At 48.1% G+C, this 23,522-nt stretch overlaps 1 protein-coding gene, 1 long non-coding RNA gene and 1 pseudogene across 2 annotated transcripts; 2 read left to right on the plus strand and 1 right to left on the minus strand.

The window, feature by feature from the left end:
- Nucleotides 1-2,463: 2,463 nt before the first annotated feature.
- LOC117861860 (membrane protein PM19L) lies at nucleotides 2,464-3,231 on the minus strand. Its single transcript, XM_034745385.1, has 3 exons — nucleotides 3,060-3,231; nucleotides 2,683-2,947; nucleotides 2,464-2,581 (listed from the first exon to the last, which is right to left on the minus strand). Exons 1-3 carry the CDS (start codon nucleotides 3,229-3,231, stop codon nucleotides 2,464-2,466), a joined length of 555 nt encoding a protein of 184 aa, XP_034601276.1.
- A 363-nt stretch (nucleotides 3,232-3,594) lies between these two features.
- Nucleotides 3,595-15,329, plus strand: LOC117861861 (chorismate mutase 1, chloroplastic-like; annotated as a pseudogene).
- Nucleotides 15,330-21,777: 6,448 nt separating this feature from the next.
- Nucleotides 21,778-22,811, plus strand: LOC117860231 (uncharacterized). Its single transcript, XR_004641422.2, has 2 exons — nucleotides 21,778-21,986; nucleotides 22,479-22,811. It is a non-coding gene; the product is annotated as an uncharacterized lncRNA (long non-coding RNA).
- Nucleotides 22,812-23,522: the final 711 nt, after the last annotated feature.

Consider the following 23,522-nt stretch of genomic DNA (forward strand, 5'->3'; position numbering starts at 1 on the left):
AAGATTTCTGCCTGCATGGCCTAGCCGAGGTTTTCTCAGGTCTAATTTCAAAGTTACATGTTACAACCAATCAATCCATCCTTGAGAGTGATATTTAATTATTTGCCATCCTAAGAAAAAACACTCCTTGAGAAGTAATTATTAGAATAGAACCTACATATTTGCCACATGAACGAATTTTAAGCAACATATTTTCCATTCTATTCGACGTGGCGTTCCAGGTTGGAGTGCCAGCAGGGATCAACCATAGGAAATGACAATTCTACCCCTACCTTTCTTCTACCTACCAGCTCCCTCTATCTTCTTTCCTGCACTTGCTCCATTCATCTTCCCCGCGAGGCCCCGATGAATTCATGGCAGGGCAGCAGGGGTTGGAGAACCGTGGCCTCCAAGCACCAACAGCTCCGGCACGCGGCACAACATACCCGAGCCCACGCGCGTCCACCCCATGTGGTGGCCGCCGCCCCATGTGGCAGCCGTCGGTGCCACCTTCCAGCCCAACCATGCACGTGCCGTACGCCACCGCAGCGCTCCGGCCAGGCCCTGTGTGCTGTCTCCCGCCACCATGTACCACCCTCCAATCCGGCCCCAAGCTCCTAGCCCTCGCACTCATTGAGCTGGCCATCGTTGCCGCCCTCCAGCCTAGCCTCGCGTGTTCCTAGCTACTTGAGCTCATTGATGTAGGAGTCCGCCTTATTGAGCACGTTGTTGTTGGAGCTCCGCAGAGGCTGCGCTCACTAGTGAGGACTATGAGGGCCACCTTCTTGACGGGGCGGTGCGGGTGAGCGGCAGGTCGATGTCCTTTGTCTGGATCTCCTTGTTCATGTTGTAGAGGACCTCCAACAACGCCTTTGAGAAGGGGTGGAGGAGACGTGGCCTCCTGCGTGCGCCGGACCTTGGCGGAAGCCATGAGCTTTATGACCTCGATGATTTCTGGGTGTTGCGGATGAAGTCGATGCGGCTGCGGAGGGAGTGTGTTAAGCTTGTCGGTGGAGGAGAGTCCCGAGGTGGAAGAAGATGACTTGGTCCCACCAGTCATAGAGATAAAGAGGGAGGAGAGAGCAACGTAATGGGAATGGTAGTACGAGGTGTAGGGGCAGCATGGTCATTTCACATGGTCGATCCGTGCTTGCACGAGGTGGCTTGCCACACCAACAAAAACAACAAATAAGTTAATTATTTCTCTTTTTTGGCAATTTTGTAGGGTCCATTCTAATGATGACTTCTCATGGAAATGATGACTTCTCATGGAGTAGTTTTTCATAGCGCAGAAAGAAGCTAAGTTTGTTTTTCCACACCCCGTGGGCCCGATTCCAATCCGTTCCCCTTCCTCCTGGAAGCTGGGCTGGCTCCCACTCCCATGACACAAATCCCACCTACTTCTCCTCCAAGTCCATTGCCTCTCAAACACCTCCGCATCGCCCGTCCGCCCCACCTACAAATAAATCCCCCGGCATTTCCTAGCCTGCCAGCCTCTTCATCCCACCTCCCGCTAGGGTCCCGAATCCTAGATTCCCAAGTGCTCGTAGTGGGGTGTGGTTGGTGGCGATGGAGCTCAAGGTGGACGCCAAGGTCGCGGCGGCGTCACCCGCGCACCGGGGAGCGCACAGTCGGAGCCACGTCGGCTTCGGGTTCGGCCCGGCGGCGATCAGGACCAAGGCACTGCACGCAGCCAGCAACTCCGCGATCCCCGTGGCCAAGTACATACTGATTGGATTCTTTCTTCTAGCTGAGTAGCTAGTAATCGTTTGATTTGTTGCGCTTGGTTCCGTGGGGTGGCATGTGGGTTTGTGTTCCCTGGGTTTGTGCGTGCGCGTGTAGGTCTGGATGTAGTGTGGTGATTAATTTCCTGTGCTGATCCTGGAATGGCATCTGGGATCTGCGTTGGTTATGAACTAGGAGGAGTTGGTGCTCTAGCGTTTCTTCCATTTCTGCGATTAGTTCTTCCATATGTATGTTTGTGCCTGCGCGTGTGTGGCTGGTTGTAGTGCGGTAATTTCTTGTGTTGATCCTGGAGTCGGATTTGGATTTTGCTGGTTATCGATTGGGAGATTTGGTTTCTGCGAGTAGTCCTCTTGAATCCGATCATCTGTGCTTTAGATACAGATTTCATGAATTCAGGCATCCAATTTGTGTCTGTTTTGTGGTGATTGAATTGACAATTTTGTGGCTGTTTTAGGAAGAAAATTCAGTGGGGACGGTCCGCAGAGTTCCTCCCATGCGGACCCACGTTGGATGGCTAACACGTGGACGTCCAAGCGATCCGACGATTTCTATGGACTCGGCTCCCAGCACTCAGATGGACGCGGCTCTACACAAGGACAAGGCTCGCTCGGCTCTCCAGGCGCGATGGTTTCCTTCCCTGTGGCTCGGCTCCCAGCGTAGATGAGGGTGCACCTGCGCAGTAATATAGCTCCCATTCTCCCGCCTCCACCTCCCTCATCCACTGCCACCTCAGTCATGCTACCAAACCCTGCCGCCGATGGGGGTCGCGACGATGGCCTCGTGCGCGCCTGCGTGGAGCGACCCGACACAGAGCAGCTGCGTCCCGGACAAGATGATGGTGAATGCCTCCAAGGTTCTCTGCACAGCACAGAGATAGGGCGATAGGCACATGTAACTATGCAAGAGAGGAGCAGAGGACACAGAACGAATAAAAGGGCCCTTGGATCCGTGCGTTACCTGGCTCGCGGGCCTCCGCTGACGCTGATCTCCTTGCAGGCCAGCCCCATGGCGAGGAGGGTGAGGGTCCAGGTGATGAGCGCGGAGGCGGCGGCGGACATCATGTTGGCTGGGAACCCCTGGCCGACGTCATGCAGGCCGGTGAGCGACGTGGAGATGCCGACGACACCCGTGATGAGCGCGAAGATGACGAAGAATCCCGTCGCTAGGTTGCCGATCGGGAAGTAGATCGGGAACAGGCGCACCGGCGGCGACGCGCCCTGCACTGGAACACCCACGGGGAGGAACAACAGATTCAACATGGATGTGGCCACATACGCTTTTTTAAAAAAAATCTTAGAGACAATTTGCATTGAGAGCTGGAGGAGGCTTAGTACGTGAGTTCATGCTCTCGCCGATGCTGTAGTTGATGGCCCAGCCGGCGATGGCTGCGACGATGACGTACATGATGAGGTTGAGGAACAGCGGATATTGTTGATACTGTTGACACGTCGATACTGTTGGCAGCGGATGAGGGAGGCGGAGGCGGGAGAACGGGAGTTGTATCATTGCGCAGGTGCACCCTCATTCGTGCTGGGAGCTGAGCCGCAAGGAAGGGGAACCATCACACTTGGAGAGCCGAGGGAGCCTTGTCCTTGTGTAGAGCCGCATCCATCCGAGCGCTAGGAGCCGAGTCCATAGAAATCGCCAGATCGCTGGGACGTCCACGCGTCAGCCATCCAACACGGGTCCGCACGGGAAGAACTCTGTGGACCATCCCCACTGAATTTTCTTCCCTGTTTTAAGGTGATTGTATAGGCAATCTTCGGCTGGCTGTTTTGTGGTGGTTGGATTTATCTCTTAGAAGTTGGGGGATCCCTTGTTGATTTGCCTTCTGAGAACAGAGAGTTTATTACTGTGTAGAAAATGGACATGGTGTTGATATTCTGTGAACTTGAATTATTTGGTGGTAGAGTCAACTTGGAAGTCATGACTTGAGCCAAAAGCGTGCTGTTGCCTGTACATGTTTCCCTTGTTGTAACTAAACTGTGGAAATTTCCAGCTATGTTGTTTGCCACTTCCACCAATAATATGTTTTATTTAAGTGTACTTTGACGACTTGGTGGTAAAGAGTTAAGTGTACTTTGACGACTCATATGTCTTAGTTTCATTGCGACGAAGGTTCGTTGAATTTCGGTGAAACTATTTCAGAAACGTATGTGGAATCTTGAGGAGGGAATTGACATGGAGCATGGGTGTTAACCTTGTTGCTTTTTTGCAGAAAGACTTAACTCTCTTATGTTATCCTGGATTGCTTTCCTTTTATGAAAGCCAGTTTTGGTTATACTGAAGGAACTGACCATTCTTTTTATTAATGGTGCACTTTTTTTAGGAAGGGAGGGTTGATCGAAGTGAAAAACTGACATTGGATAGCATCAGACAAATTTTGATTACACTAGAAGACAGCATCATATTCGGCCTCTTGGAGAAAGCCCAATATCGTTACAATGCTGATACATATGATAGCAGTTTTTTCCACATGGATGGTTTTGAAGGATCTTTGGTTGATTATATGGTTAGAGAAACTGAAAAGCTCCATGTGCAGGTGAATCCATTTGGCGTTTTTAAACAAAAACAATTGATCATTACTTGGAAGAATAGAATATGCTAATGTTTTTAATATAGGTTGGGAGATACAAGAGCCCAGATGAGCACCCATTCTTTCCAGATGATCTGCCTGAGACATGTTGCCACCTATGCAATACCCACTACGGGAAGCACACAAATTGCCGAGTGCCACAGGCACTCGGCGAAGGCATGAAAACACTTGGCAAAGGCTTTGCCGAGTGTAACACTCGGCAAACAACACACGGCAAATTTTGTGTCGGCAAACACTACTTTGCCGAGTGTCAAAACTCGAGCACTCGGCAAACATTTTGCCAACGGCCAAAAAACACTCGGCGAAAAGATATACTCGGCGAAATAGGCACTGATGGCGTCGGGGGGTAACGGCGGGTTTGCCGAGTGCCAGACGGCAGGCACTCGGCAAACACCAGGGGTATGCCGAGTGTCAGCACTCGGCAAACACTCCGGGTATGCCGAGTGTCAGCGGCAAACACCTGGTGTTTGCCGAGTGCCTGCACACCTGCACACGGCAAACTCGGGCCCTTTTGCCAAGTGTCGTGTCCATGACACTCGGCAAACTCCTGGCCACTGGACCTGGAAGTGCCCCCTTTGCCGAGTGTTAAAGCCAAAACACTCGGCAAATGCCCCTCTTTGCCGAGTGTTACACTCGGCAAAGTGCCCAGAACCCCCCTTTTTCCTCGTTTTGTCACGTATAACGGACCCCTCTCAATTCACAATACACATCATCACAGGCATTTGTAATAAACAATCACATGCATAATTCACAACCACCATTAGAAATATTATTCATAAACATCACAGGCATAATTCAACATAAGCACAAAACAATCCATAAATCTAAGTTCAAGTCACAATTTAGTTTCAACCAAGTTCACAACCAAGTCTAGTTCCGTGGAGGCCAAGGAGACCACTGCGACAAATCTTGATCTTCATTATTCGAAGCTGCCGATTGATTCTGCACATAAGATAGGACATTCTGAGCTAACATCTAAAGTTGTCAATATTAAAGTATTGAATCTTAAGCACAATGTGTCAAGTGACTCACAGGAGTAGTCGTGGGTGGCTGAGGCGGAGGGAACAGCATCGGCGGTGGCGGAGGCAAAGACTGACCCATGCTCGAAGCAAAATTCTGCATGTACTGGAACATCTGCTCCATCCTCATCCGATTTTCTTCCTCCATCCTCCGCCGCATGTCCTCCATCTGCGCCACCATCTCCTCTTGTTTCTTCCTTGCTTCTTCCACCTGGGCCTACAATATTTCATTGCAATATTATAATGCAAAGCTAAAGTATAACAAGAAACGAACGATGAATGGAAGAGAAAGAACCTGGAGAGCCTCCATCTGGAACTGTGAAGTGGTGGGTCGTGGCCGTATCGCCGGGCTCGAGTCCGTGCTCCTAGCTCGGATCTGGGAGAGAGTGGGAGTACAGGCCGTGTTGATTACGCTGTCACCAATCCAATATCGGCCATGCTTCTTGCCTCCTCCCACCCTCATCACGATTTCTCCATCAATATCCTCGGAGCTCGGATCGAAGTCTGGCCCGTGAACCTCCCTAGCCATCTTTGTATACTCGCTGACGCGACTGTGTATGCTAGGATAGCTGTACGCCTCGAACGGGTCGTCTGGGTTGAAATCGATATCGGCCGTTGCCTTGCCCTTTTTGAAGAGGACCCATGCCTTGAGCTGGGAGCAAGGTCGGCCATCATGTGACGCCGACTACGGAAAAAAATACAAAATGATTAGGCCGCATGTAGAACTGAACGTTAGAATAAAGAATTGAAGTTGCGTACCCATTTTTCTCTATATTCATCAAGGCTTAGGCTGCCTTGATGGTGTGGTGCAGTCGGCATCTGCAAACGCCGCTGCCGGCAAGCAAGGTGATTTTCCAACCACCCGGGCTCCAACCACACGTCGACCATCTTCTCCCAGCACTGGATATGCGCACGACACCACCACGGAGGCACCTACAGCATCAAGCGTGTGACATATGAAAAAGAAATTGAGCCTAATTAATCTTAAATAGTAAGTATCAACGTTCTTTACTTACCCTCATGAATTGGTCCTTAGTCAGTTTGCCTCCTCTTTTCTAACCTTCATCTGTCTGTATTGAGCGTGGAATTCGATGATGGCCTGGATGCGCGCCTTGTAATGTATGTCCTTCACGAGCTTCTTGGCGGCTATATCACAGATGGCCTTCGCCTTGGCCTCGAATCCCTTCTGGCATCTATAGAAATCCTGCATATAGACACGTATACAGTTATTATTTCAAGAATGTCGAACGTAGGTGATGTATTGAGCAATTTAGTGCGAGGAGTACTTATCCACAGCTCGGCCTTGACCCGCTCCGCTATGTTGGGGAATCTCCTTTGTTGACGATCAGGGACGTCGGGGGCGGCGACGTAGTGGTCCCATGTGTAGGCCGGCTGCTGCTGTCCGGCATACACCACCAAGCCAGGGAAGTGAACCCTGCACAAAAAGCCAAGGATCCCGTTGGCCTTACGGTTGTGGTCACCCCCACTGAGCTTAATCCAACTCCTGCACAAGTCATTAATATAAATTATTAGTTTTTTAAACTTTCAACATAAGATCATTATTAAGAATATTTAAAGTTACTTACTTGGTCCCAACCGGTTTAATGAGCGGGCGTAAATGCTCAGGTATCGGACGCTTCGGGAGGGATGAGGGACCTCGCAACCATATCTTGGACTGGGCATCCCCTGCCTCCCCATCCCCCTCCTGCTCCTACTGCTCCTTCTCCTCCGCCTCCTCCTGCTCGTCGTCCCCAGAGGCGTGTGCGGAAGGTAGCTCCTCCTCCTCCTCCTCCTCCACCTCAGGTTCAAGCGACGGGGGCTTCGTCGCTTTACTCTTCCCTCGAGGCCTCTGGACCACCTCCTCCTCCTCCTCCTCCTCCTCCTCCTCCTCAACCCTACGTCGAGGCCTGCCTCGACGCCTCCCTCGACCCCTCCCTGAACGTGACCCTAACCCTGAACCAGTCCCTGACGCGGCCAGTCTCTCATAAATCGACGTGAGCTTCCTCATACCGCCCACCATTGCTCAATGACCTGCAATTAAAAAGAGTAAACCAGTCAGCATAGATAAACAAAACATAATTACAAAGATATGCAAATTATAAATAAATTATAACTAAATTAGTACGACTCATACATGTATTAGAAATAATCATCATGATCGGGATTAGCTGGATCATAAGTCTCATCATCACTATCACGCGTGTCGATATAGTCAACCCGTGCTCCGAAGGAGGAATGTCGTCATCACTGTCATTAGCTAATTGTAATCGTTGAAGTAATTCTAAGTCCTTCACATTCTGAACCTCATCTCCACCGTCCTCTGCAGCAACCCTCTCGTTGTCTACTTCCATTCCGATCGCTTCGATTAAATCTATCACAAAACTCCCTTCGAGCCCATCTTCTTGGAATAACTCTCCTTCGTACGTGTTGGGGTCTATATTGTAATCTTCATTGTTTGGTACAGGTAGTTTACCATGTGGCGATACCTTGTACACAACATCCCAACCCTTAAGACGGCTGTCGGTTTGGCACGGGTATGACAAATAATAAACTTGTGTGGCCTGTTGAGCCACAATATAGACATCGTCTCCTGGTAACATGGATGACTGTCAAACTTCGACTAGCCCAAGATTAGGGGCCCGTCTCACGACAGATGGATCAAACCAATGGCATTTGAATATAACTGGATTAAGAGGTTTGCACCCATGAAAAGTTAGTTCGTATATTTCTTCAATTCTTCCGTAGTACTCGACCCCATCAGAGTTTGGCGTGAAAACTCTAGTAATTGTGGTTCTTCGATTGGGCTGACTCTGCTCGTGCCTTGTTGTGTGAAAACGATATCCGTTGACGTCATAACCGGCAAACGACCTGACCAACCTGTCTCAACTCGACATTCATAGACACATCGGTTCGGCCCTGCAAGTTCAAATAGGGCGGTTCGTTATATTAATCATATGTACAAGAATGTCCAAAGAAATGACATTGTACCTTCTGTTTGAACCAAGAAATGAAATCGGGCATTCCATTTCTCGTACCCTCCCTGAGAAGAGTCTCAGCTTCGTGGGGGTTGCCTTGATTTACGCCAGAATTGACGATGAAATTGCCTGTAGCAACGAGAAATATACGTTTAGGCAAGAGAATGGTGACTACTTAGAAACAAGTTTGTTAAGAACTTACATCATGTATGGCTCCACCTCAGATAGGTTGGTCAACACATACAGCATGATAGAGCGCCACTCTTCATGGTTTAGGGTCTTGCGGGTTGCACCACTTGCACTTCCGAGTTGCCCTCGGAAAATGCTAAGGCTCAATTCATCTTCGCTGGCATTGTAACGAGGAGGTGGATTATGCACGCTAGGAAGGTTGTCAGCGTAGTATTTTGATGTGAAGTTTGACACCTCCTCCAAAATGTATGCCTCTGCAATGGATGCTTCAATTTTGCACTTATTCTTACATTTAGTTCGAAGAACCTTTTGACATCTCTCAATTGAGTAGCACCAACAAACCTGCACAGGCCCCCCATTCGTGCTTCATACGGAAGGTGTAGAATCATATGCTGCATTGGATTGAAGAAGCCTGGAGGAAAGATCTTCTCCAACTTACGAAGCAACACAGGCTCCATTGTTTCCATTTCTGCAACCATGGTACGAGATAACTCCTTCGCACAAAGTCGGCGGAAGAAATTGCTCAACTCCGCTAGCACCTGCCACACATGCTCAGGGACATAGCCTCGAACCATCACCAAAAGTAGACGCTCAAGCCATATATGGTAATCATGACTCTTCAGCCCGTTGATTCGCATAGTTGCTAAATTCACTCCCCTCTTCAAGTTCGCTGCATAGCCATCAGGGAACATTAACGTCTGAAACCATTCTAGAACCTCCCTCCTTTGGGCCCTCGTCAGAACGAAATCGGCCTTAGGCTTCCTCCACGACTTGCCAGCTCTTGGAGGTGCCATGTTTAGCTGTGGTCTGTTGCACAACATCGCTTGATCCACTCTAGCCTTAACGTTATCCTTTGTCTTGTCAAGAATGTCCATTATTGTACCAAAAATTGCCTCGGCGATATTTTTTTCCGTGTGCATTACATCAATGTTATGTGGATTAAGAAGGTCATCAAAATAGGGAAGCTTCCACATGCATGACTTCTGCGTCCAAGCATGTTGCTCGCCATATCCCATAAAACCACCTTCTTTATTATTGACCTCGAGAGCGTCTAACTGAGCACGAACTGCGGCCCCTGTCATCATCGGTGGTGCGGGGTCTGTAACTACAACATCTTTGGTAAAGTTCTTGATGTCTCGTCTAAATGGATGGTCAGGAGGGAGGAATTGTCGATGTTTGTCGAACGAAGAATATTTGCCACCTTTCGACAACCAAATGAACTTCAAAGATGCTTTACATACTGGGCATGGGAACTTCCCGTGAACACACCATCCGCAGAAAATCCCATATGCCGGCAAGTCATGCAGGGAGTACTGGTACCAAACATGCATCTTGAAGTTTGTCTTTGTGGATCGGTCATATGTCCATACCCCTTCCTCCCAAGCACGGAGCAAATCATCAATTAGAGGCTCCATGTACACACTCATATTATTCCCCGGATGCTCTGGAATTATCAACGACAAGAATATATTATGTCGTTGAAAGAGGACGCCAGGGGGGAGATTCAGGGGGTTAACGAAAATGGGCCAACAGGTGTACGGGGCGGCCGCCATTCCATAAGGATTGAACCCATCTGTTGCCAATGCAACGCGTACGTTACGGGCCTCCAGAGCTTTTGCAGGATAAATCGCATCAAAGCTTTTCCAGGCTTCAACATCGGATGGGTGTACCAGCTTCTTAGGATTATATCGACGGCCATTTTTGTGCCATGTCATCTGTTTCACGGATTCTTCAGTCATGAAAAGCCGTTGGATCCTCGGTATGAAAGGCAGATACTGTAGAACCTTCACAGGAATTGCGAGCTGCTTTTTCTGACCGTCACCACAGTCTACCTCCAAAAACCTAGACGATTCGCACTTCACACAGTATTTTGCTTTCGCATACTCTTTCCTAAATAAGATGCATCCCTTCGGGCAAGCATGTATATGCTCGTATGGCATCTTAAGTGCACGAAGGAGTTTCTGTGCCTCATACATGCTCTTTGGCAAGATGTGACCAACCGGGAGCAGGCTTCCAAAAACTGTCAACATAATATCAAACGTGTCTCGACTCAAACTAAACTGAGACTTCACAGCCATTAGGCGTGCAATGGTATCTAGTTGAGAAACCTTGGTATGGCCGTGAAGGGGTTGCTGTGCCGCAGACAACATTTCGTAATAAGCCTTAGCGGTAGCCTCTGGCTCCTCCTCCCTACGTGCTTCTTCGAAGTGTGCTTCATGATAGTCATTTAACATGTCTCCCACCCTGGCATCATCATCAAATTCCTCGATGCATTGTCTCAAGACCTCCTCTCTCCCACGATCAGATTCACCATGGTAGATCCACCTGGTGTAGTCTGACGTAAATCCGTTCTTCACCAGATGTTTGCCCATGTCTAGCTTGGTTTGCCGACGCATGTTTCCACATTTGCTACACGGACACCAAGTCGATCGAGCTCCTTTGACACTTGCAAACGCTCGTTCCAAGAAAGCATCCGTCTTGTCAATTCATTCATTGGTCAACGTATTCTGACTAGTTCGACCCGTGTACATCCACTGACGATCCTCCATCCTCTAGCATATAAGCGAGTAATACAAAATTCACATTGCATATACACGTTCCTATATTGTCTATTAGGTAAAGATAGGTCCTAATCCCACCCGAGGATGTGTAGGTGGGTTTAGTATCCATGGTCTACTCCGACCCGAGATAAAATTTCGGCAACACCTCCCCGCTGTTCTCCAAATACACGTCCTTGATAGGAGATTGTGTATCTGGAGAACAATAGGGAGGTGCTGCCGAAACTCTATCTCGGACCGAAATAGATCATGGATACTAAACCCACCTACACATCCTCGGGCTGTCCAAAAAACGTGCACAATTCGAAACAAATACGGTTATAGATATGCAAAGATCTGCATATTTCCAACCGTATCTATTTCGAACAGGAGACGCGTAACTAGGTTACGTGATATACGAACATTATACGGAAAGAAAGGTGTAGGATGCCTCACCTTGCTATCCTGCAAAGTGACAACTGGAGGACGATAACGTACGCTCTCCTGAAAAAAAAATACTCCTGTCAAGTTAAAATTTCGACAGCACCTCCCCTGCACGGGGAGGTTTCCTACACCTGCATCAAATAAAATGGCTCAATGGCCAACAATCACATCTACAACAACACAACGACACGATGGCCGACTCCACAATAAGCACTGATACATAATCCATGACAATATTTCAAGCATGATAATATTGCATCAACTCACCTTAGTGCTGGGACCGGGGGCGGCGCGTCGGGGCCGGTCGGGGGTCGGGATCGATCCGGGACGGCCAGGGGCAAGCCGGGGGCCGGTCGGAGGTCGGGGGCCGACCGTGGGCGGCCGAGGGTCATGGCCGGGGGCGACCGGGGGCGGCCGGGGGTCGGGGCTGGCCGGGGGCCGACCAGGGACGGGCCGGCGGCGGGGCGCCCGGGGCCGGCGCGAGGAGGGCTGGGGGCAGCGTCGGGCGGCCGGGGGCCGGCGCGGTGCGTGGTGGGCTGGTGGCGGGGCGCCCGGGGCCGGCGCGGCGCGGGCTGGGGGCGGCGTCGGGCGGCCGGGGGCCGGCGAGCGGCGCGGGCCGGGGCGGCGTCGGGTGGCCGGGGCAGCGCGGGGCGGGCGGCGCGGGCGGCGAGCGGGGCGAGCGACGCGGGCGACCAGGGGCGGCGCGTGTGGGTGTGCCTGTGCGTGTGCGCCTGGGGGACTTAGCCGGATTAAGTTCCAATCCTTTGCCGAGTGCCCCTGATCTAGCACTCGGCAAAGGCATTTTCAGCCTTTGCCGAGTGCTAGATCAGGGGTACTCGGCAAAGGGTATTCCCCCCCCCCCCCCCCCCCCCCCCCCCCCGGATTTCTGACTTACACTGACACGTGGACCCGTGGCAGGCTTTGCCGAGTGCCCGGGGGTGACACTCGGCAAACAAAGTATTTGCCGAGTGCCCTACTGCGACACTCGGCAAATAGGTACCCATATTGCATGTGCAAAGTACTTTTAGTAATTAAAAGTATGTAAACTTTGCAGAAACCTAGTCAAATTCACTAAACATTGCGTATTTCATTTTTTAAGTAATATGATTCCATTATTTCATGGATTTATAGCTCATATTGAATTTATATCTATTAAATTCATATATTTGCAATTAATAAATAAAAATTATCAAACGGATCCGAAAAATTCCCAAAATTTGACATGAACCTATCTATGTTCTCTATGGCCTATAAAAATAAATTTGAACTCAATGACAAATTCAAGTATCGATTCGACTCAAAATCTTACCAGATCCTTCCAACTTCTACGAATCCTCTCCGGAGATGCTTCGAATTCTAAGCATCATATGTCAAAATTTGTGCGAAACCTTGTCAATTTTTTACCACAGCCTCTGCATATGAAATCATAGCATCTTGCAAAATCTCGTGATTTTCAAACTTCGTTTGTATTTTTGAGAATTAAAAAATCATTTGGCCACACGTTCGTAGTCGTGTTTCCTTAACAAAATGTTCGAAATTTTCTTTTCATTTTCTGGGTAAGACCTCAATTTGGACTCACTAACATGAATATGATTTTTCCACTCATATTATTCCATTATTCCAATCACCTGCAGTTCAAATTTGACTTAAATCAACAAATTACTGTAAATGAAATTAATTGATTAAATATAGCAAACAGGTCAATAAATAGTCCACCTTGTACCATGCAGTGCCAAATGTCATACATGTGGAGTATAAAAAGTTTGGAGGGTGGAGGAGGGAATTTTTTTTTGTTTTGCCGAGTGTGTCAAAAAACACTCGGCAAACCTGCCCCATCCAGACACTCGGCAAACATGGAGGTTTGCCGAGTGCCTCATGGAGACACTCGGCAAACAGGGAGCTTTGCCGAGTGTCCCCCGTCGACACTCGGCAAACAGTAACGTCCGTCATGGCCTTCGCCCGACGCGGCACGTGGAAGTCACGTGCTCAAGTGTTTGCCGAGTGCCCGTGGGAGTTTGCCGAGTGTTTTTTTTGGCACTCGGCAAATCGTGTTTTCACCGAGTGTATTATGTTTGCCGAGTGTTACTAGGAATACACTCGGCAAACGGGGCCTTCGCCGAGTGCCCGCAATAATACACTCGGCAAAAAAATTACACTCGGCGACTTTAGTGTTTCCCGTAGTGACCCCAAGGTAATGCTTGTTCTTGGTTGTCAAATGCTTCTCTTGATGATTTTGTAGTTTCTTCACCAGTATAAGAAATATAGCGCCCACCATTTGCAGGTTAGTATATCATTTTGTTCATATAGGTTAGGTAGATAAATGACTTTGCTTTTGGTTACAGTTGTTTAGCACCTGACTTAAAAGGCCTGTAGAGCTCATATATTGAGCAATGCTCAATTAGTGAACAACGGACAGGCACTATGCTATGGACCTTAGATACATGTACAGAGAGATTGAAAATGTTCCCTGTTTACTAAGATACTCTAGTTTCTCCAATATATCACAGAATGAGCTGTATAGCTCTTTGTCATATTGCTTTGCATTGAGTTGAAATAAGCAAAGGGTCTTTCTTTTGGTTTTTTTAGCTCTAAAATAGATGCCCTCTCATTTGCAACATGTGCTCTTTTGACATTGAGTAAATGCAAAAGCTCCTAACCTAGCTTAGGTGGAGGCGTGGAGCAGAGGTGAAAGTAACATTGCATGTGATGACTTAGCATTTGCTTCAATTTAATCCTTTAATGGTTTTAACCTGCATGAATCTTGTTATTGTACAAGCACTGTCATTGCGCCATCACAGTCCATCTGTGACATGAAACATCTGTTTATGCTGCATTTGGAGTGTCCTATTGCAAGGCTCATAATGCTATATCTTATGACCATGTTAGTAAACTTCAGATGGATTCATATTTCGCCCTTATATTTTGCATAGGTTCTGCATCCCATTGCAGATTCTATTAATATCAACACAAAGATTTGGAAATTGTATTTCGATGAACTTCTTCCAAGATTGGCGAAAGAAGGAAGAGAAGGTAACTATGGATCCAGTGCTCTTTGTGACACTTCCTGCTTGCAGGTACATCTGATATTCATGTCAAATAATCCTCTTACTCCACTTACATACTTTGGGTAAACATCTGCTTGTGTTCTAGTCAGCTAGTTTATTGTGAAAATTCCTTTAACTCTGCTGCAATTTCCATTCGGCTAAAAGAATATATTTTAGCAAACAAGTCGAACCACATCTTCAAGTAGCAACCCATGCAAGGTTTTCTATTGCCATAATTTCTTGTGATGCCATTTTCACAGTACTATGCTGATGTTCACTGGTGACTTGTGCAATTTTGCATTTGTATAGTCTGGCGCTTATTCGCTGTTCCTTGCTTTGTCATTCAGGCACTCTCTAAAAGAATCCACTATGGGAAGTTTGTGGCAGAGGCCAAATTTCAAGCGTCCCCTGATGCTTACAAGCCATCTATAAAAGCCCAGGCCTGTGCTTCTGCATCGTGCTAACATGTCCACACCAACTATGTCGATTTTTTTTTGGTTTTACTTGCAGAGTTTCAGGTCAAATAGATAATTCAATTCCTTAGCAAATGACTTACTTGCCTATTTTCTTGTCACGTTCTGCAAATTTCAGGACCCCGTTCAGCTCATGCAACTCCTCACATACGAGACCGTGGAGCGCGCAGGGTTGAAGCGAAGGCCAGGATCTTAGGGCAAGATGTGAAGATCGGCGCCCCAGGAGCGTTCAAGATCAACCCCAGCTTGGTCGCCGGACTCTACAGGAGAATCATGCCGCTCACCAAGGAGGTCCAGGTCGCGTACTTGCTTGGGAGGCTGGATTGAGTGCGCGCGCGCTTATACTGCTCCAGACTCCGATATTCGAATTTCCGATCCTGGCACTAAAACTTACTTGAACCCAGAACCTCGGCTGGTATCCTCTTTGGGGGGAGGTTGGAGAACATACGGTGTGTGGAGTTGTGGCAGGAACATGCAGAACCATCATGTGGAGTCGTCGCGTACTCGCATGTGCATGAAGCGAGCCTGAGTACTGTTAAGACTTGAATGCCGTATGTGATACCGATTCACTTTCGTTCCTGCCTTGCTGGGCTGTTGTTTTGGTTTCCATTGAGCAAATTCTGTTGACGAGTTATGGTATGCGCCTCATGAAATGTACTGTGGCAGTGTGTGGCGCTATTGGGTGCAAGATGGTCTTGGATTCGGCGTTGGAAACTGCTGTTGGATCCAAAACGATCTTGTGTTTTTGATCTCATGTGCAATCTGCGCAACTGATTAGTTGCGGAACAGTGTTAGTGTAGAAGATCTCAAGCTTATTATGGCCTACACGACCTTTTTGGTTTGGACCTGAGAAGACCTGCCGTGGACGGCCGCACTCTAACAACGAAGCGACCCTTCGCCCCCGTCTGCATGAACGCGATCACCGTGGCCCTGTCATCCTCTGTTTCGACCGAGCACGTACGGCTAGGCCATGCCGCATGCCCGCGCCGCCTGCTCGCATGGCTTATGGACGGACAGGACGGTGTATGTAGCTAGCGTTGTAGCGGACGCGAGGACGCCGGCGTGCCCGGCCGACGTAGGTGCGGTTCCCGACCCCCGGCCCCGAGGCCGCCGATACGTAACGTGGCAAGTTAGGTGATGTTGCCTTGCCTTGAGCCGCGAGGCTAACGTTCGTATCACATGACACGAACACGAAAGCTTTTTGCCTAACAAGCCAACAAAATTCGGCTACTTTCCGTCGGGCTCGGGCGCGCGGCACGCGCCGCACGCACCGGACAGGACACCGCGCGACGCGACGCGACGCTCCCGGCTACTCCTCCGGTTCCGGTCCCCACACGCCACGCGAACGCCAACTCACTCCGCAGCCAGCACAAAACCAGCAGCTCGCCACCCGCACTCCCACCCCAGATCGAGGCCACAGCAAAGCAGCCGCTCACGCGCTCCGCCCTCGCGAAGAAGAACCTAGCGCTCGCGCTCGGCGCTCCCCATGGCGGACTCGACGGCACCAGCGGCGGCCACCACTCCACTCCTCGCGCCGCCGGCAACGGTGGATCAGCCCAGGGCGCCGGCGGCGGGGGAGATGGATGCACTACGCGGGCTCCTCCCGGCGGGCGACGACGCCGCGCCCCTCGCCATCGTCGCCGCCATGTGGGCTAACCAGGCCGCCAGCGGCGCCGCCGTCGCCGCGCGCTGGGTCCGCGGCGAGGGCTCCCGCGCGGTGGTCCTCGCGGAGCAGGCCTCCTACGCCGCCTTCGTCGCCATGGGGCTGCTCCTCCCGCTCGCCTACCAGCGGCTGGCCCACAGGTTCAACGTCGCTCATGCTGCTCCGCCGGCCCAGCAGGCACGCGAGGTATTGCTTGGATTGGATCCACCCGCTCCTTGTCAATACTCAATAATACCCACGATCTGGTTTCCTTCATGGATCATGGCCACGAGCGATTTCTGAATCACGATTTGTGGATTCATTTTTTTGCTGGCCTCATCGTGCAGCGCCGTTCTGTTCCTGCTCGGGTTGGCCTCGGTCAGGATGGCCGTCTTACTCCCGGGCCTCTGCTGGTTATCCTCTTCTGTTGTATGCTCATGGCGGTTCATTGGCTTGTGCCGGCAAAGGGTTCCTGCTTTGAGAAGGTTAGTACCGGGCTCGGTGATCTTGGAACCATTTTTGCCTCGGTTACACTCTGCTGGGTCATTCTTCCGAACTTGGCCATTATCCTGCTGAGGGCTCCGGCGAACTGAGTTCTGCCAAGTCCATGTTACTGCAACAACTTGGCGCGTGAATAATCTAAGGTATCCCTTTACTCCTCGTTTTTACAATGTCACCAGTTGTTCCTTTATGTGAGCATGTCGTAATCAAATTCTCTTGGTTGATGGTTCATAAATTGCTAATCCTGTTCAGTAGGAATTGAAGTTAACATGGAAACCTTGTAGGATGTTGCATCTATTTGTATCATATGGTACTGTTGTGTGAAATGTGCACTACCCCTGTGGTGATGACAAGATTCTGATGTTACCTGCATGTTTGGATTTGTGGGTATTTTTTGTATGAACCATGGTTAAATTTCTTTTGCTACAATTTTTTTAAGAATTGATGCATAGGGCAATAACATGTCTGTTGAGTTTCAGTGCATAATTGACAGGGGGAATTCTTTAGTAGTCAGTAATCACTACGTTGTTTTGCTTTATTAGTTTCCATTCCATGCAATCTTCTCTATTTAATCTCTACAAATCTGTTGGCACTTTAGCAATTTGTAAACTAATGGCTAGTATTTTTTGGGGCATTGCAACCGTTACATAGTTGCTAGTGAGATTGCTTGCCACCACCATTGGCTCTTGGCCAGTAAATCCTTTAAGGCATGGAGATTAAAGTGGTTCACTGCCCCTTTTTTGTTAGAACTTAGAAGTGATTTATTCTTCATCGTGAACTTATGCAAATATATTCTTCATCATCATGAACTTATTGCTGTATAATCTTGTCTGTGTGGTTTCGCTTAATTTGCTCATGTCTATCTGCTTTAAGGTAGTTTTTAAGGCAGGGATTTAGTATTCTGATAGGCAAACAACTCATGTTATTATTAGCTGCATGAATTATGTACTATCTTTTAGTGATTGGAACTAAACTTGATTCATCTGTATTTTGAAATAGTTGGTGTCTCTTTTTATCTATCCTAAGCGCTAAGGTCAACATGAAACTAAGATACTTCATGATGTTATCTTGATTCTATACGTTATGGAAACTGATACATTATGAACCCTATTGACTGGAGCAGCTGTAGCTAATAATTTTCACCCATTGATCTTCCATTTAAACCATATTTTTGACTTTGATGTCATTTTTTATTCTACACTGTCAAAGTTTGAATGTAAATGTTATCGATGGCTGTATTTGGCCCCAATATGGCTTGATCTCAAACTTTACGACAACTTTGGTGTGTGATCACTGATCATTTCTTATTTTGTTGCGCATATGGTTGTAATTACTGCAGGGTGGGTGCTTAAAACCCCATGCTTCCTTATTTCCATCAAGTAGAATGGTTTGTACTGACACTAAAATTGCAGTGAAAATTGCTGCACCAGCTGAAATTTTAGTTAGCTCCTTTCTGCTGTAGCTGTTGCCTATTCAATTTATATAAACCAAACGACTTTCTGCTTACGAAGTGTGAAATATTTTAGCCAAAAACTTGATATACTCATTTGATTGGATGTGTTGCTGGCCTTTTGCTCTGTTTATTTTGACTATCGATTCCTATATATATATGTTAAACTGACACTCTGTTGTGTTGCTATTTCAGTTCTGGAACACATGACGCTTCCTTGGAGTAGAAGAGTTCCTATTCACCTGGGGCAAGTGAAGTGATGATTAGTTTAACTACAAATGGTTGCAGTAACAGGGCTCGTGTCATGTTACCAGTTGTCATTTCTGTGATGAAACCATTGTGCAAGTTAATAAGCTGTACGATCAGCAAGGATATGTCTATTCCTCATAAATTTTCTGCACTTAAACATCTAAAACATATCAATTTTGAACATGATGGCTCTTTAGTTATCACCATTGAACATGATGTGTCCAAATAACATCGAGCACTCAAACTAATGTATTTGTGCTACTGATGAGGCAGTCGCTTCCTAAGATTGTTTGTGCTACACTGTGCATGTCTATTTCTCTGTGTTATTCCTTGAGCAAATTCTGTTGCTGAGTAATGGCAGTGGCTGCACTACATCAATCTAATAACTTGTACATAGATTCAGGCTTGCAAATTGCACATGGCTCTAAATGGATCTTGACATTGTTTTGGTTTGCCCCGCTGCTTACTAGTTACGACCTGTAGCGTGAATGCGATGGATGTGTTCTGCTTGCTTTGCTGTGTGCTGAAATGGCAAGCAGGATCAAAGTGCTGTTCAGTTTGTATATTCCTTGATCAAAATGCTAGAAAATAAATCTCGTGTCACTTTTCAACATTGCGAAGATGCTAATGCATTCAGTGATTTATTGCAGTTTGCCGGCAAATAGTCTTAAGTCGCCGTAGAGTGGCTGCCTAAAAGGCCAGTGCTGCCTAATGTCAATTGAAATCAGTGTAGTACTGCAATGAAACTGGTGGAACTGAGCTTCAGCTAGCTTCTGTCTTCCGCTGTAATACTTTAGAGTTCGTTTTTTTTCCAACCAAAAAGACACACTAGTACTTGCTTGAATATTTTTCGACGAAAATACTAGTTTCGCAAGATCAATTTGACATACTGATCTGTTGCTTTTTATGCTCTATTTCGTTTGTCAGTTCCTATCATCTGATGTGTCAGTTCTGGAACGGTGACATCTCATTCGAGTAGAAAAGCATTTTTTAACTTCCGCGAGTTACTTGATGATTGTTCAGCTACGTCTGCAAGTGGTTCTACTGCATATTACTAGTTGACTAGTTGTCTTCTGTGCTGAGAAACCATTGCGAAAACTAATACGGTAAGCCGTACTCAGCTTGCATATGGCTATCCTTTCATACATTTTCTGCACATTTTGTCCTTACATGAAAATCAATTTTTTAAGTGGGAAACATTGTAATAGGTCTCGACACGAAGAGTTTCTACATCTTGAGTGCTTCCCAACTTTGTTCTCTGTCCACACAGTGCATGCCATTTGCTGAACTATCCAACGAGCAAAGTGCCAAAAGTCTTGTTGTGAGTGATGGCGTGGCACATGAACTACAGAATAGCAGGACACTGCATTAACCGAAGTTGGAGGTTTAGCTTCAAAGTTGCTCGTGGATGTCGACACCTTGTTTGGCTTTGCTCTGCTTCTTTGCGTGGACGCGATCGCCATCGCCCTGTCATCCTCTGTTTCGGCTGGGCACGCTCTCCGCTGCTATGCCCCGAGGTCACTGATCACAGCGGCATGCGCCGGTGCTGCGCTGCGGCAACCGGCAGTGCAGAGCGTCCAGTCCAGCCGGCAGCCGACAGCCGGCAGTGCTCTGCTGATGGCCACGCCGCGCGGGGGCACGTCGCCGGCCGGCGCGGCAGCGTGTTGGCGGGCACCAACTCCGGCACACGTTTCCTTGGAGCACATATGACTGAGCAACATACACTCAGTGTGAAGGCGAAGCAAACGTAAGAGCAAATAACAATCTTTGTTTGGTGGTGGACTGCAGGTGGGTGAACCAAAAACATGCAAGTCGATCGGTATTTAAATATGCAGTGGACTCCGTGGTTTGAACTAGTTTCTACGTGTTTGAACAATAATACCTCGACATATACTCATGATTATGCCTCGTATTCTCGTGATCAATTAGCCAAACAAAACGAGGTGATATGGATCCAAGCTAACTGCATAGTGCATGATTTTTTTCCATTCAAAATAACAATTATGTAGCATAAGGAAATTACACTTTATGGGTTTATAGGTTTAGTTCCACGTTGAAAATTTATAGAGAGAAATCGCAATACATAAGATGGATGTCTCTCTTCCACTATTGGGCCCATGGCCTTGGTTAAATCGTGGCCTAGTTAATTTGGGCCTAAGATTCTGGTGGCTAGTCTGGGCCTCTTGGGGTAGTAGCCCACGAGCTCTCGGACTAACAATCACGATCTTGTATAACAGTCCAAAAATTCAAATCTAAAAATCACTCGAATTGAAAAACTTCAAAACCTATTTTAAAATCTAATTTCAAAACATTGCAAAACTACTCTCGAGCTCAATTCTTTTCTTTCCATCTAAACTCTATCCCTAGCTTAATCTCTCTTTCCATTAGTGCAGTCGTTAACTTGGTTCTATCTCTGTAAGCCAACAATCAATCAGATTAATCAATCATTTCCCTCTAATCTCTCTCACTCATACTTCCTGCCTGTGCACGCACAAAATAGAGACAAGCTTCGCTCGCAAGCAGCTCATGCCAACCTAGAGACGCAAGCCCCTTGCCATGCACACCATCACCCTCTCCTCACACGCATACTGCCTAGTACGTAACCGGTACAGCTCTCGCGCATGCGACAAGAGCCGAGCAAAAGCCAGAGCTTCGCGTGCCAGACCCCCCCCCCCCCTCTCGCTGCGCTCACCCTCGCTCTGCTCAAACGACAGCCTGACCCCACGACACGACCGCTCGCTGCCACCCTGCACCACGCGCGCTTGCCCGTGCTCGCTCCACTCATAGAAACCCGCCAAGCTCGCACACGCCTTGCCACCCAGCACCACGTCGTGCGGCCCCTTGCCGCGTCCCCACCTCAACCATGCCGCTGCCACCTCGTCGTGCGCGCCGTCAACGCCGCGTCACCTAAGCGCCACCGCCACAGAGTCGCCATTCATGGCGAGCAGGTGAGCCGCTGGCACAGGTCCACCCTCGCTGCCTATAAAAGCCACCCCGAGCTGCTCTCTGACGCCATCCCAAACTCGCCGAGCCACCCAACTGCGCGTCCCACCTTCTCCCTCCCTAAAATCAAGCTATTTGCTCCTCCACACAAGAACGGGGCGCTACCTCGATCTCCCTCTCCAAGCTGCCCCTGCCCGAGGTGAGCCTATGCTGAGCTTCCCCATCCACTCCTCTCTCTCTCCTCATGCCCTTGATTGGAAAACGGTGGCTGGAATCATCACGCGGCGAAACTCCAGTGAGCTTCGGCCGCCTCCTACGGCGAACGAGCTTGAGGCTCCTCCGTGTCTTTCTCTCTCTGTTACTTCGTTTCTCAGGCCAAAACACTAATCAATCCTGGGCCAACGTGTGGGCCCAAAACACCACCAGGCCACTTACGTACAAACAGAAACCCGTGAAGCCTCCGTTCGTTTAACCCGTGAAGCTTTTGTCCAGTTATGTTAAACTATTTTTGTAATTAGTAGCTAATCTTTACACAGCCATATCTCACACATCAAAACTCCGATTCACTTTGATTTTTCCCCCAAATTCCTCTAAAATTATATTCTATCTATTCCAGTTGTTCTCCTATCTGTTTGAGTTTATTTTATTTTGTGTTTGTGTTTATTTGTCTTTTGCACCTGCGTCGCCATAGCTGATGGAGTGATCAAGGAGGAGAACCAGTTTGGAGGCCAGTACCGCGAGCCAGAGTACGAAGGCTAGGACTACAAGCCGGAGCCGGAAGACCCGTACCGCGAGCAGGAGCTTCCGGAAGGCTTTGTTTATTGCTTAGATGAAATCTGGTTGTAGAACCACCCTTGATTGCTATGGTTGTTCCTTGATGACCTAGGATTATCTCTAAATATGATATGCTCTGTTTGGATGATAATTGCTGCTAGAATGCTTAGGATCTTGTTAATCACTTTATTACAATTCAATCATGACTACATTGCGTTTTATCAATGAATAAATGTGTTGAGTGTTTTAAGGAACATAAATGGGTTTCAGGGAAGGGATAAAAGAAAGTACTCAGATGAGGCGGATGGGTGTGCTACCGCGAACGGGAAGTCCGGTAGTATTAAAATTTGGATCCTTGTGTAGGATCAACCCTACTCAATTAATTCGGTTTATTAAACAATGCTTTGTGAAAAGCCCTTTAAAAACGAAACTTTTGCATGTGGTAAAATCTACCTTTATTGTAAATGAACCCCTACCTGATCCTTGTTATACCTTATGCATATTCTTGTTATTCCTCTCCGTGGGTGTGGTTGAACTTGTTGAGTACTTTTGTACTCACCCTTACGGATCAGAGGAAGACCCGGACTTCCCTACCGGTGAAGACTTCGAGTAGAAGGGTGCTTCCGCACCTGACGTGCCTATGGTGTTGGGCTTTAGCAGGATGATTCCGCTACTGTGTAGTACCAGGTGCTGCCTAGTGTTTGTTTGGACAGTAGCCTGGGTCGTTAGTGTGTTTGTGTGGCTTCTCGTCCGAGCATATCTTTCTCGCCTGCTCCCTCTCGAGTTATACGGTTTCTGAACTATCTATTGAATAAATATGTTACCAACCTTCTAGACTGGTATTTGTATCACATTTAGTCCCTGTGCAAATAGGGCGCTTCATCTTGGGACCAAGCCGACGAGCGTCATAATTCAAGCAAAGCCTTGCGCCTAATCCAAACCAAACATCTAGCTTAGCGGT

The sequence above is a fragment of the Setaria viridis genome, chromosome 6, assembly GCF_005286985.2.
Source record: "Setaria viridis chromosome 6, Setaria_viridis_v4.0, whole genome shotgun sequence".
Lineage (NCBI taxonomy): Eukaryota > Viridiplantae > Streptophyta > Magnoliopsida > Poales > Poaceae > Setaria > Setaria viridis.